Source organism: Oryza glaberrima, chromosome 7 (genome assembly GCF_000147395.1).
Source record: "Oryza glaberrima chromosome 7, OglaRS2, whole genome shotgun sequence".
Classification (NCBI taxonomy): domain Eukaryota; kingdom Viridiplantae; phylum Streptophyta; class Magnoliopsida; order Poales; family Poaceae; genus Oryza; species Oryza glaberrima.
Window position 1 is genome coordinate 12995673 of NC_068332.1, and position 13331 is coordinate 13009003.

At 38.9% G+C, this 13331-nt stretch overlaps 1 protein-coding gene across 1 annotated transcript; it reads left to right on the top strand.

Annotated features, from left to right (window-relative positions):
* Nucleotides 1-886: 886 nt before the first annotated feature.
* On the top strand, nucleotides 887-5822 carry LOC127780754 (uncharacterized). The gene is made up of 8 exons (XM_052307704.1): nucleotides 887-1209; nucleotides 2223-2674; nucleotides 2808-2880; nucleotides 2995-3075; nucleotides 3344-3407; nucleotides 3999-4086; nucleotides 4169-4253; nucleotides 5512-5822. The coding sequence occupies exons 1-8, from the start codon at nucleotides 1063-1065 to the stop codon at nucleotides 5548-5550; spliced, it is 1029 nt and encodes a 342-aa protein (XP_052163664.1). The 5' UTR covers nucleotides 887-1062; the 3' UTR covers nucleotides 5551-5822.
* The last annotated feature ends 7509 nt before the right edge of the window (nucleotides 5823-13331 follow it).

A 13331-nucleotide genomic window follows, 5' to 3' on the forward strand; every position in this document is an offset into this window, starting at 1 on the left:
AAATATAATGAATTTGGGTTAAGATTTTACATGTAGTTATAATATACCTTTCTCTAGATTTTTGTGACATTTTTTAATTATTGTGCATGTAAAACTTGTGTGCATAGTTATGGTCTCATCTTACCCTACGTCCTACCGACCCCTAGCTTCTATGCTCCTATCATTTGGCTTAGATCTTAGCTCAAAATTTTTCACCCTGTCACATCGAACATTTAAACACCTACATGGAATATTAAATATATGTTAAAAAATAACTAATTGTACAGATTGCGACTAATTTGTGAGACAAATCTTTTAAGCCTAATTGCTTCATGATTTAACAATGTGGTGCTACAGTAAATATTTGCTAATGACGGACTAATTAGACTTAATGAATTCGTCTCGCAATTTACAGACGGATTATATAATTTGTTTTGTTATTAGGCTATGTTAAATACTTGAAATGTGTATCCGTATATCCGATGTGACACGGTAAAAAAATTTACCCCTGATCTAAATACAGACTGATTATATGTTGTGATGGATAATCTGTGAGTAAAACGTATTTACACCACACTATTTAAAAATTCAATAAAAAATAAACTACGATGGAAAAATGTTTAAAACCAACTCCAAAGTTAAATTTCTAAAAATACAAATTTTGACAGCTGCTTATAAGCTGAAAGTAAAAAACTCAGCTCCGAAATAAAATTCCAAAATTTCAAATTCAGATTCGCACATTGATTATCATTCCCCTTGGGTTCGTTCTAGCGTGTCTTGGCTGGCGACCGTTACAGTCAGCCAGTCACCGACCGACCGCGACGACGCCTCCTCCTCCTCGTGTCGTGTCGTGTCGTGCGGTGCGGTCCAGCCAAACTTTTCTTATGCCTATTATGTGAAACCAAAAACCAAACCAAACCACATTTCGCCTTCGCCTCTTTCCCTCTCCGCTGCATCGCCACCACCACGCAAAGCCACCGCCTCCGCCGCGGCCGCCAAGAGCAGCAGCCGCCTCCGCCGCCGCGCGGTCGACGCAAGGGTAAGGGTAAGGGTAAGGGTAGGGCAGAGCGGACCGCGGCGGCGATGCTCGCTTGGAAGGCGAAGGTGGCGGACAGGCTCGCCCGCCTCCTCGCCGACTCCCCCGCCTCCCCCTCCTCCGCAGCCGCCACACCACCACCACAACCCGCCACCGCCGCCGCCGCCGCCGCCGCCGCTGCCGTTGAGCCGCAGGTGAGATCCGCGTCCCTCCCTCCCTTCCCGCGCGGGCACGCTGTGCCGGATCCACATTTTCCATTTCTTTTTTTTTTAACCTCGCACAAGAATTTGGTGGTGGTTGGCGTGGGGTCGCCTCGCATTCGCATCCAACCCGGTGGTTCTGGAAGGCAGAGAAGCGGGATCCTCGGAGGGTGACCCATGTCGAATCGGAATCGAAGAATTGTTTCTCTTCCTTTGTAGAACGTGTAATTCTTCGATGTAGAAAATTGCATTGCGGCGTAGATATGTATGTGTTCCTCGTGTTCATTTGGATCTGGGGGCTGATTTGAAAGGCGCCGCCATGTAGGGGAGGTGAGTCACACGAGGAGAGTTCTTTGAGGAACGCTGGCCTCGTTTGCTCATTGCCTGTCCCTTCTCTGTGATCAATTTGATATATTAGTATGTATATAGTTACTTTGTCGCTGTGAAAGCTCGGGTGCAGATTGTTGCTTAATAAGTTGATGTTGTGTTGTCTAATGATTTTGTCTTCTCCCAAGGCATTGATGTTCTTTCTACATGTGAATTTTCTCACATTTGATAGTTGAGAGTTGACGCTTTAGCCAGGAGAGACTATTCTTCGGTTTTCAGGATAAAAAGGTTGTGTTTTGGCAACAAACCTGAGTGCCGGTAACTGCCTAACCCATTAACGATGGAGGCAATGTTGCAACGTATATAGGTGTACAGAAAAAAAATACTAAGTTTGAGCTGACTCAATACTGATGTAGTGCCTATTTGTGATGCACAGTCTTAGTCTTTGAAACATTAATGACTTGTTTAGTTCATAGAAAGAAACATTTTAAATATTTTCATGGCTTGTGTCAGCTTAAGCAGCAGTACCTCATAATTTTTACAAGTTTAAGCTGTGGTACGTCATAACTTTTTGTTACTATAGTTTTACTAGTTCAAAGATGTTGCTTTCTTGCATATATCATGTTTTGTTTGTTTGCTGTACTTCCGTATTAATACTTAATAGCAATGTGTTTATTCAGGCAACGCCTTTTCCAGTGGAGCATTTTACTTCCCCTAAGAAAGGATCATTATCTTCTTACGTGATGTCCCTTCTACCAACCTCAAATCCGGGACATGAAAGGACTTCACCGAGTTCACAGCATATGAAACCACTGCCTCCTGAATCGCTTCCTAAACGATGGAGGGGGAATGATTTCTTGTGGCATGATCCGCCCCTGGCATTAAGTGAGGAATCTGGATCTGAAAGTGAGAGAGACGAAAGGAATGGAAATTCTAATAACGAGCAGATCCTGCAGTCACACAGGCCCATCGATAACTCAAATGGAAATGAAGAAACATCAACATCAGACTGCACAGACTCTCTTTATTATTTAACTGAAAAGTCTACATTTATATCTCCAAAATTGTTTGGATTCTTTCAATCTTCTCTCCCTGGGACCTTAAAGGGTTGTCACTGGGTTTTGCTATATAGGTAAGCAGTAAATCAACATGCCATGGTTGAAATTTTTATTTAATCATGCCTTGTGTAGTATTACCTTTTGATTTCTTCATTCTTTTACCTTTTGATTTCTTCATTCTTTGTTGTTTTGGCAAATGAAGTGCAGCACTTGGAAGCATGGAACATCGCTAAGAACACTTTTCCGTAGGAGTGAAAATCTCCAGGGTCCATGCCTATTGGTATGTCCAACTATGATTTATTTACCATTTTGAGGTGTTATGTGTCATTACAATTCAACTTGTTTCTAGAAGCTGGGTTTCAACTGACAATATTTCTCAACTTTCTCATGTTAGATTGTCGGAGACATGCGGGGGGCTGTGTTTGGTGGCTTGTTAAATGGTCCTCTCAGGCCTACAGAGAAAAGAAAATACCAGGTCAGCCATTAGATAGCTTTTCGTGCTACTTATGCTTATGAAGTCATGCTATGAGGGCATGAGCCCTAGTTCACCAAGGCACTAGAAGCTAGTCAGATGGCAAGCCAGTGCCTAGGGCCTAATTTGTAATTAGGCTTGCCTAGGCAGGAGAATGCCCTTCAGTGCCTAGTATTGCCTTAGCAGGCTAGGTTACTGCCTTTTAGACCATCCTTTATTAGGTTTTTCCCTAGTTTGTGTAATGATTGTATTTATATTCCTGATGAAGCAGGGAACTAATCAGACATTTGTATTCACAACGATTTATGGTGAACCTAGGCTTTTCAGACCAACCGGTAAGCATTTTATTTTGGTATACCTTTTTGGCGTCGGAGAACAATTTTTTGTTTTGGCACATTCTTCATAAATTACACATCTTCTGCCATTATAGTTTTGAACTTCTACAGTTGTCACATCAAACTGGTTGATGTGACAAGAAAATTTGGTTCCACTTCTCTTGATGATTGGTCAGGAATATTGCAATGCATTTTCATGAAAGTAGCCAGAATGATATGGTGATGGATTGTGATTTTATGGTGAAAATTCCAAATGATCGCATAATTTACATGTTAATGTTGTATGTAATATTCACCTTTTGCATTTTGCATAATGCCACTTTTGTTGATCCATTGGTCAGGAAAATTGCAATGCATTTTAATGAAAGTAGCCAGGATGATATGCTGATGGATGTAATTTGTGGTGAAAGTTATAAATGAATGCATAAATCTATAATCTACCATGTTAATGTTCTATGTAATATTCAAGAAATATAAAATGAAATTTATGTACCGCTTGATTCATTTTAATAGTAGTACAAATGTTCTGTATCAACATAGAGAATATACTGTTAAAATTGAAGTTGTACTTGTCGGAACAAAAATATTCAGGTGCCAACAGGTACTACTACTTATGCTTGAATGATGCTTTGGCATTTGGAGGAGGTGGGAGTTTCGCGTTGTGCCTCGATGAAGATTTGTAAGTTGCTATTGTGGCATACAATTTCCTCGATTTGCGGAAAACAATCATAGTTAGTATTATATCTTGATTTATGGAGTAGGTTACATGGAACCAGTGGATCATGTCAGACATTTGGGAACTCATGCTTGGCTCATAGTCCAGATTTTGAACTGAAGAATGTTGAGGTAAGATGATGTTTTTTTACATTCAAGTCTAAAGACTTCTTTGGACTTTAAGTCATATTATCTCACAAGTTAGTAGAATGCTCAAGTACTCTAGCGTGATCATGATGAAAAATGTGCACCATGCTGGGCCACGACTAGCATAATCTCGACATTTATAAATTTTAACTTCTGTTACTTTTGGGACAGTATTTGATCATTTGTTTGCTACACGGAATATGCACGGGAATTTTTTAAGTATAATATTATTTTTACCATAATATTTCTAATATTATCAACACCAGATCCTTTTTACAAATAGTTTGATATCTCTATAAAATGAAAGTAGCTAGTAGTAGGTGGTGTTTGAATCTCCTGAAGATGAAGATAAAGATAAAGATTAAGTGTTTCACGCAAAACGAGGTGGTAATAACGTGTGATTAATTGAGTTTTAATTATTACAAACTTGAAAAAGGATTAATCTTATATTTTAGAACAACTTTCATATAGAACGTTTTCGTACAAAACGTACAGTTTAGAAGTTTGAAAAGCGTGCCGCGAGTATCCAAAATTCAATCCAACTTTTGTTGGAGAAAAGAACAGGGTCAGGTGGTTCGTGGTTGTGAGTATACCCCATCCCACAACTGACCCCTCGAGTTGTGGGATCTTCCAAGAATGAGGATATGCATTTGTCCGTATGGCTTCTAGGCAATGTTCGATCGTGCTGAAGAGACTGGGATTATTGATTTATTGCGGCATGGAAAACATGGCAGATCATTAATTAAGAAAAATGTTTTAAAATTTGAAAAATGGGTTTATTTGATTTTAAAAAAAATCTGCACAGAAACTTTTCTTAAAAAAAATGTTTTGCAGCTTGGGAGGCGTGCCTGCGATAATCTACTACCAGTAGCTGAATCAAACAGGGCTTTTTGTGGCAACATTATTTGCGGATTGATGTTTGATTGCGGATTTTGTATGTTTTCTCCTAAAAATGATGCAACTTTACTAGTTTGAAAAGTATGATATACTTCTATTTGAAGTCTGTTGCAATGCATGGTTACTTGGATAGTCAGGAAAGATATAACCAGTCATAAATGATCACAGATCAAAGATAGGAAGTTCATATGCACTTCTCCCAATGACATGTTATTTGCATCTGAAATACTACTACTTTTAGATTGCCTTCTATGATGGAGTTAATCCGCATATGTTTCCGCTGAGTATACATTTATAAATAGGTCATTTTGTTTATTCTCCATTACTGACGTCTTGTTCTCTGCAGCTGTGGGGTTTTACTCATTCATGGGGTCGTTCAACATAGTTGGCCTTGGATACATCATAAATGAAGCAATCCCAAATCCCAATTGCCCTCTAGTCTAGTCACTGTATACCTATTATTTTTTATTGTAACACCATTGTTCTTATTGATTTAGGCAGTTTTTAAGTTCCCTTTAAACTTCTAAAAATTCCGTCACATTAAATGTTTAGATATATGCATAGAGCATTAAATGTGAATGAAAAAAATCAATTGCACAGTTTGCATGTAAATTGTGAGATGAATCTTTTGAGTCTAATTAAGCCATGATTTTACAATGTGATGCTACAGTAAACATTTGCTAATGACGGATTAATTAGGCTTAATAAATTCGTCTCGCGGTTTACAGGCATAATCTGTACTTTGTTTTGTTATTAGTCTACGTTTAATACTTTAAATGTGTGTCCGTATAATTCAAACAAATTTTGGGCACACGAACTAAACACAGCCTTAGCCCTAATCTATCTACTTTTCTCAAGCTGGCCGGTTACCGGCTAGCCTATTGGTCCACTTATCACAATTCAGATAAATGTGGTAGAACAAGAATTAAGCCCGGTAAATGAAATTCATCTTACATAAGCTCCGACTGTACTGCTCTTTGCAATGCAATAAAGGGAGACTTATAGTAGAACCGATCAAATTTACATCAAAAATTAAAATAAGTCCAGTTAAACTATCTGGATCCAGACTTACATATCTAGATTCTAGCCCTTTGCAACAACATCACCCCTATATGTATTCAAATATCCAACTCAAAATTATTAAGGAGAAAAAAGTTCAATTAAAATATGAGCAGCAGGCTTCGTGGCTACCATCACCCTGCAGCATCAAGCCAATCGACCACTTCAATTCCTCCGTTTTTATGTTTCATGTTATCTTCATATCTTGTGAATCGGGGGAGGGGGCAATTGTACTTCCTTCACAAATATAAAATATCCCAGCTCTTTTTCTAGAGAAATCAAGGATGGAGTGAGAAATTATAATAGCCCTCATTAAATGAAATATGGTTGGAACATGAGATAATGGTTAGAAGTAAGACATGAAAAATAAATAAATAAGGGGGTGAGTGATACAACATGTAGTCGTCAGTTTAGCAGAATTTCAGCTCCAGCTATTCTATAGCTGAAGCCTAACAAAATAGTTTTAGCTGTACTGAAAAAGAGAGTGGAGCATGTTGTAATGACATAGAAAAATGAGGGGCGGAATGAACCCAAGAATGCCCATAGGCCACAGCTTAACTCCAAATTATGCTTGTAGCATTTAGGAGTTGGATCCTTCCACCTAATATCTGTGGACATAGAGAGTATTATGGATTATCGAGGGCAAACTTTGTAAGTTTACAATTTTCCCATAATTTCTTTGCCTACAATCAATCCTTTTTTTTAAAAAAAATAAACTTATCAATCTTTTAATATTTTTTTGAGACCCTTCTAATATTTAACTCCATACTTTTCTAATATTTAATTTTCTCAAAAAAAATTTAGAAATTCAACATCTATAATAAACCGTCCACTAGAAACACAGAGGACACATAATCCCAAATTAACATGAGGTTATGCTCAGAATGATATGCAAGAGAATACAATATTTGATGGAACATGGAAGTTGATCTGACTGCTAAAAATATCTTATAAATTTTTCATGTTTCAAACACACGCTAAACAATGTAATGGGCTATAAAGAAAGCGTGCCAACCGGCACGCTAATGTTCTAGTCAGTAATTCTAGAGCTGGCAGTGAAATTGACAACCAATTGGTCCAGGTGGCACAGTTAAGCTTTGAGATAAATTTATGAATTATATAAGAGAAAAAAAATCCTGAAAAATAAAGTTTTGAACACCACATCTAGCAAGTGCAAGAAGCTTCCCAACTGGTACACAGTATCTGCTACCTTGAATTTGTAGAAATTTCACATCCTTCGATCGATGATCGATGGAGTGATCAAGGAGAAAAAGAAAAATCCAGAAAAAAAATTACAGATGAAAAATATTATGGTTTCTAGAATTTTAAAATAAATTAGATAATCTCTATTAAAGTCCTCTAAAATTTATGTGTCATTAACTAACTCTAAATAGGACACACAATACACGCACCAATAGAAAAGAAAAAAACCGGTGCGACTATAATCACATACATTTTATTTCATTAATTATGTTTAAAATGATAATAAATTTATTGAGGAGAAGTCTAGCATCTCGTGCACCTTATCTAATAGCAACCTTCTCAGATATATGTTTGTATAGTATCCGAATCGGCCCCTAAATCAATAAGATTAGCCATATAGTATCCTTTTCGCCTTCATTCGCACGCACCAGATAAGTTCATGCACCAAAACGAGCATTTTACAAGTTTGTGTACTAGATTGCCCCCACCTGTCAAGTTTGTGTATCGGTGATGCAGTTTACTTGGCTATAAATATAGGCGCACTGATTTTCTAGTTAATTCTTTTTCTAGCATGTATAAATGTTACCTCCGAAAGAACAGCAATGGGATATAAAATGGAATGTGACTGAAGATTCTGTTCCCCTCATTTCTGGTATAGGAATAATGAATTAGTAATCACAGCAAAGAATATAACATAATTCTAAGTTGGTCTGGTGGTAATACACTCTTATGCTGTGTTCGGTTGGTAGTATTGGGAACTCACGCACTTCAAACATAGTGACTCATTAATTAAGTATTAGCTAATTTTTAAAAAATGGATTAATATGATTTTTTTAAAGCAATTTTCGTATAGATTTTTTTTAAAAAAAACACATCGTTTAGTAGTTTAAAAAGCGTGCACGTAGAATGAGAGAAGAGAGTTAGAAACCTTAGCTAAGAACTTGCCTTAAAAGGGTAATTGCCTCGTTGGCATGGTCTATGGTGGTAGTCATGGTTGCTTTATCCACCAAGATCTAAATCCTAGTGTTCATTAATATGGCTATATGGATATGTACATCTTTCAAACCCAGTAAACATGTTTTCACTGGAAGTCTGAGATCTAAACCTTTGGCTATAAATATGTATCCAGAAATAGTAAATGTGCTCCCAAATATAAAAGTAGACATGTTTGAACATGTCTCAAACGTAAAAAATATGCCCTACAGACAATTGTTTTGCAGGTCGTTTTGTGAGCCTTGATATACATCCTTGCTCTTTGGTGCTATTAGGCATGGCTGTGCATGTGTGGTTTAGTGGTTGTATCCAAGGTTCATGATTTCATGCTCCTGGTCCTAGCTACTCTTTTCATCGGCGTACAAAATTGTACCGCCATTCACAACTGCTAATCCATGTACTTCTCAATTTAGAACACAAAAGATACAATTTACACTTGATCACAAAACAATGTGCATACAACTCAATAGTCAATCCCATCGTAGGATTATATAATATATAGTCTTGTTTAGATAACATGATAACGGTTATCATCTACTCCTACCAACCAGGAACCCTGCCACACGGGACCTTTTGCTTGGGCGTTTGGTGGTGGTGGCGGCTCACAATCCGTAGTGTACTTGTGTGATTGCACATTGAGTGCTATACCGCCTACGTGGGCTTTGATTCGGTGTTTCTAGGAAGTTTATTATTCAAAATCTTTGCTTTATCAATTTGACTCTGAAACTTATTATGTACAAATTTAAAACTTACATATTAATATCTACTCCCCTCCAGTCTAAAATACATGTCATTTCGACAAGCATTTTTATGTAAAAGCTAGTTTGATCAAAACCTTATCCAAACGAAGCAAAACACGTCTTACTCCATCTGTTTCATATTATAAGAAGTCAAACTTTTATAAGTTTGATCAGATTTATAAAGAAATGTAGCAACTCTTATGACACCAAATTAGTTTCACTAAACCTAATATTATATATTTTGATAGCATATTGTTTGGTGTTGAAATGTTACTATGTATTTCTATAAACTTATCAAACATAAAAAAGATTTAACTAAGAAAAAAAAGTCAAATCGTCTTTATCATGGTTACGGATAAGACATACCTTCTATCCTGTGAGTTATGGAATAAACGGATACGGCATACCTTCGCATGTGTGATATATTTTTCCGTATACGATAAGGAAATCGACGAGAGATTATGGAAATAATCCTCACGGGCAAGTACGTAACAGAGTTCTACTCGGAGAGGTTAGAATTATACCATATCATGCATGGTCCGGGGTCTCCGAGTTTTACTTGGAGACTAAGGGGATTCACAGTATAAATACATACCCCCTAAGAGATCCAAGGCATCGAATCATAACACCAGCCAATTTGCCACCACAGAAGCAATCCGGATGAGACTTGAAGCCTACTCGCTGGTAAATCTCGTCGAGGCTATCTCGACAAGGATCTTGCTAGTAATCTTGAAATCAGTTGTTCTATTGTACTCTGTGGATTTCCATATCAATCTCATATAAACTGGATTAGGGCTATTACCTTACGAGGGGCCTGAACCGGTATAATCCTTGTCTCTTTTGTTTGCTTGATGTCGAATCGTATAGATCCTTGCACCAACGTACCCCAATACCCATACTATCCGGTATACGAGTATCTCCCGTTGACAGCCTTATATTATGAGAGTATGCTTTTTAATGGAGGGGTTATTTATTTAATTTATTTTGAACGAACATATGTTTTTTAATGGAGGGATTTATTTATTTAATTTATTTTCTCCGTTGGTTTGTTTCCGTATAAGACATGGTATGTGGTGGGCCCTGCCGAGTTTAGTCAACTACTATTAGGTATGCGGTATCCATAACCATGACAGTTTAGTTGGTCAATATGTCCTTTTTTTCTTTTTTTTTTTGGTGTGGAGTGCTTTTTAGAAAGGGAACAGTGACTATCGTGGTCGATCAAATTACTCTGAACTCGAAAACCAGATATTTTACACCCTCAACTGTTGAGACTGGACGAATAACCCACCACTCAATATAGAGTGGTTTTGGTCCTACATGACATACGTGTGACAGTCTAATAAACAATTCTTTAAAAAATATCGGTGGGGCTCACTGTTAGATCTCTCCATCCCACCTCTCTCCATTCTATCTTCCTCAATCTTCCCTTCTCTTATCCCAGATCCATCCCCTTGCTAAGGACCGTAGAGGCGGTGACCGACATCAACCGAGCTCGGTGAAGGCAATGGAGGCGGCGGCCAGTGGCCGAGCTCAAAGTTGCTTGGGGAGGGTGGTGGAACCGGAGCTTGCACGGAGGCGACTGCAACGGCAGCGGAGCCGGAGCTTGTGAGAAGTAAGCGACGAGCCAGCCGTCGTCTTGAGCTTCCTCAGCGAAATTTTCTCAACCTTGCCCTCCTCCCCGATCGCCATTGCTGCCACTTCCATCCTCCCCGAGATTGGTGGCCATCACATGTCTCGTCCCCAACCTCCGCCACTTCTCCCCATCCTCCCTGAACTTGGCGGCCTCCAGGCACTCACCTCATCCTCGGCTTCCCTCGCCACGTGGCTCCACGGTGGTGGTCGGGAGGAGGTTGCAGCTATCAATCTAGATGGCGGCGATGCGGTCGTACTGGTCGTTGTCCCACCTCACCTCGCCGGCCATGGCGGACAAGGGAGGCTGCCCCACTGCAGCATTGAACGGAGGAGGTCACAACCTCAATTAGAGTGCCATGCGTATGGTACGTAAGACCAAAACCACTCTGGATTAAGTCGGAGGTTTATTTATCCGGTTTCAATAGTCAAGGGTGTAAAATATTTGGTATTCGAGTTCAGGGGTGTAATTCGGCTGACGGCGATAGCTCACGGAGGTAGTTCGTACCTTCCTTTTGTAAAAACCAGTTAACTAGCGAAGTGAGTGTAACTCAATTAGTTCGGTTTCTTGTGGTGGAGCAAATTCTAGATTTGACATGGGTGCTCGCATTTATAGATAATTATTCTTTCAGTGGTAGGTGACGTATTTCTTGGCAGCGAGACGCCTGTGGTGACTTCGTCAATCTCAAAATATGCTGGTCTAGTCTTCGGAGGTGCTCATAGGGGTAGGTGAGTGCACAGGCGTTGTGGGTGAGTGCATTTGTACTATGTTCTTTGTTTAAAAAAAAACCCCGGTTAACTAGTCAATGTGCACCAGTGAGCAGCAAACGCAACGTCCTGTCGTTCATGCAAAGGGCGACTCGGCTGTGTGAATAAATAAACATCCTCATACCACTTCTTTTTTCCCTGGAAGAGAGTCTCATATAGATATAGTCTCATAATCTGAGACACCGATATGATGTGCATCAGCACATTGTCATCAGCTGTTGATCATTTGGCATCTCGGTCTCTCTTTTCTTTTCTTTTTCTATTATCTTGAAGTCAACCCTGTTACGTGTCCTGATTCAGCGTAACTTCGTACTGAATAATTCAATTATTCTTACTTCCGAATACAATAATACGAAGAGATGTTCCCTACGAATTCATATGACAACCTTTCTCTTCCTCTCTCATCCTTTCTTCATGTACTCTACAACTAAACTCGCGTTGAACCCCAATTTAAATAATTTGGTATTTTATATTTACTTTGGAACCGGACCCTCATAAACCCTCCGGTGCTACAAAAATTTTGTTAGCCACGAATCCTGCAAGGCATAGGTCCAGAGCTAAGGAGGATTCAAAAACACCAAGTTATGTTTTAGTGAACTTAAAAGTTTAAATTTGTAGATTTAGGAGAAATCACATTCAATTTCATTCTGGCAAGTAGTTATCACACTAGACAAAAGAAAAAAAACACGGGAATAACTAACTTCAACCAGAATCCTTTGTTTCTTTGATTTATAGTCTCAATACTTCCAAAAAAACAACACAATGCTCTTTGGTTGGTTGATTTGAAGAAAGAAGCACACGCATGCGTAGAAAAATCTTTAGGATGATTAATGAAAAGGAAAAACGACCTGAATATACATTCTTTTTGAGGATTTCATTGAAATCCATTAATTACTAGTACTCTCTCCATTAATTAATATTTGATATTGTTGATTTTTTATACGTTTGACCATTTGTTTTATTTAAATATATATATATATATATATAATTATCTATTTTTATGACTTAATTTATTATCATACAGTCTTTAAACATAAGTTACATTTTTTATATGTTTGCACACAAAAATTGAATAAGTTGAATGGTCGAACTTTTATTAAAAATCCAACTTCATCATATACTCCTATTTATATGAGTAATTAATAACTATTTATAAGATTTTCACTATTTCTACGGTGGGGAGGTGCGGCTAAGGAAAAAATGGTTGAGAAGGATATCATTTTCTAAGAGAATATTTCTTGCTCTGTCAAAAACTTTCAAGATTTACTAATTTAATTATTTATTGACGTCGTAGATACTCCCTCCATCGATGCGATACACGACAGATAACAGATAGTGTCTAAAATGTGTCGCATCCCTTATATTACGTGGGACGGAGAGAGTACAGCATGAACACAAAACAAATATAATAAATTAAAAAAGACAGTAGAAATGCAAAACGGTACCGTTGGGTCGGAAATTTCGTGCGCGCTCGTGTGCGCCGCGCCGTATCCGAAAGGCATCACTTGGCCGCAACAGCAACCTCGCCCTCGTTCGCCTCCCCCTCCCCATTTGTGGACGCCAAGACGGAACCCAAAAGCGCACCCTCCCCCCCCGAGTGTCAAACCCCTCCCGCGCCTGGTCCACTGCACCACCACCCACTGCCACCGGGCCCCACGCTACGTATCTCCTATGGACCGGGTCCACCCACCCCCGCGACCCAAGTTGACAGAATAATTTCCCCATCACCGGAGAGACCACCCCTTCCCCCGCTCCGCGTACGCGCGTGCGGTGC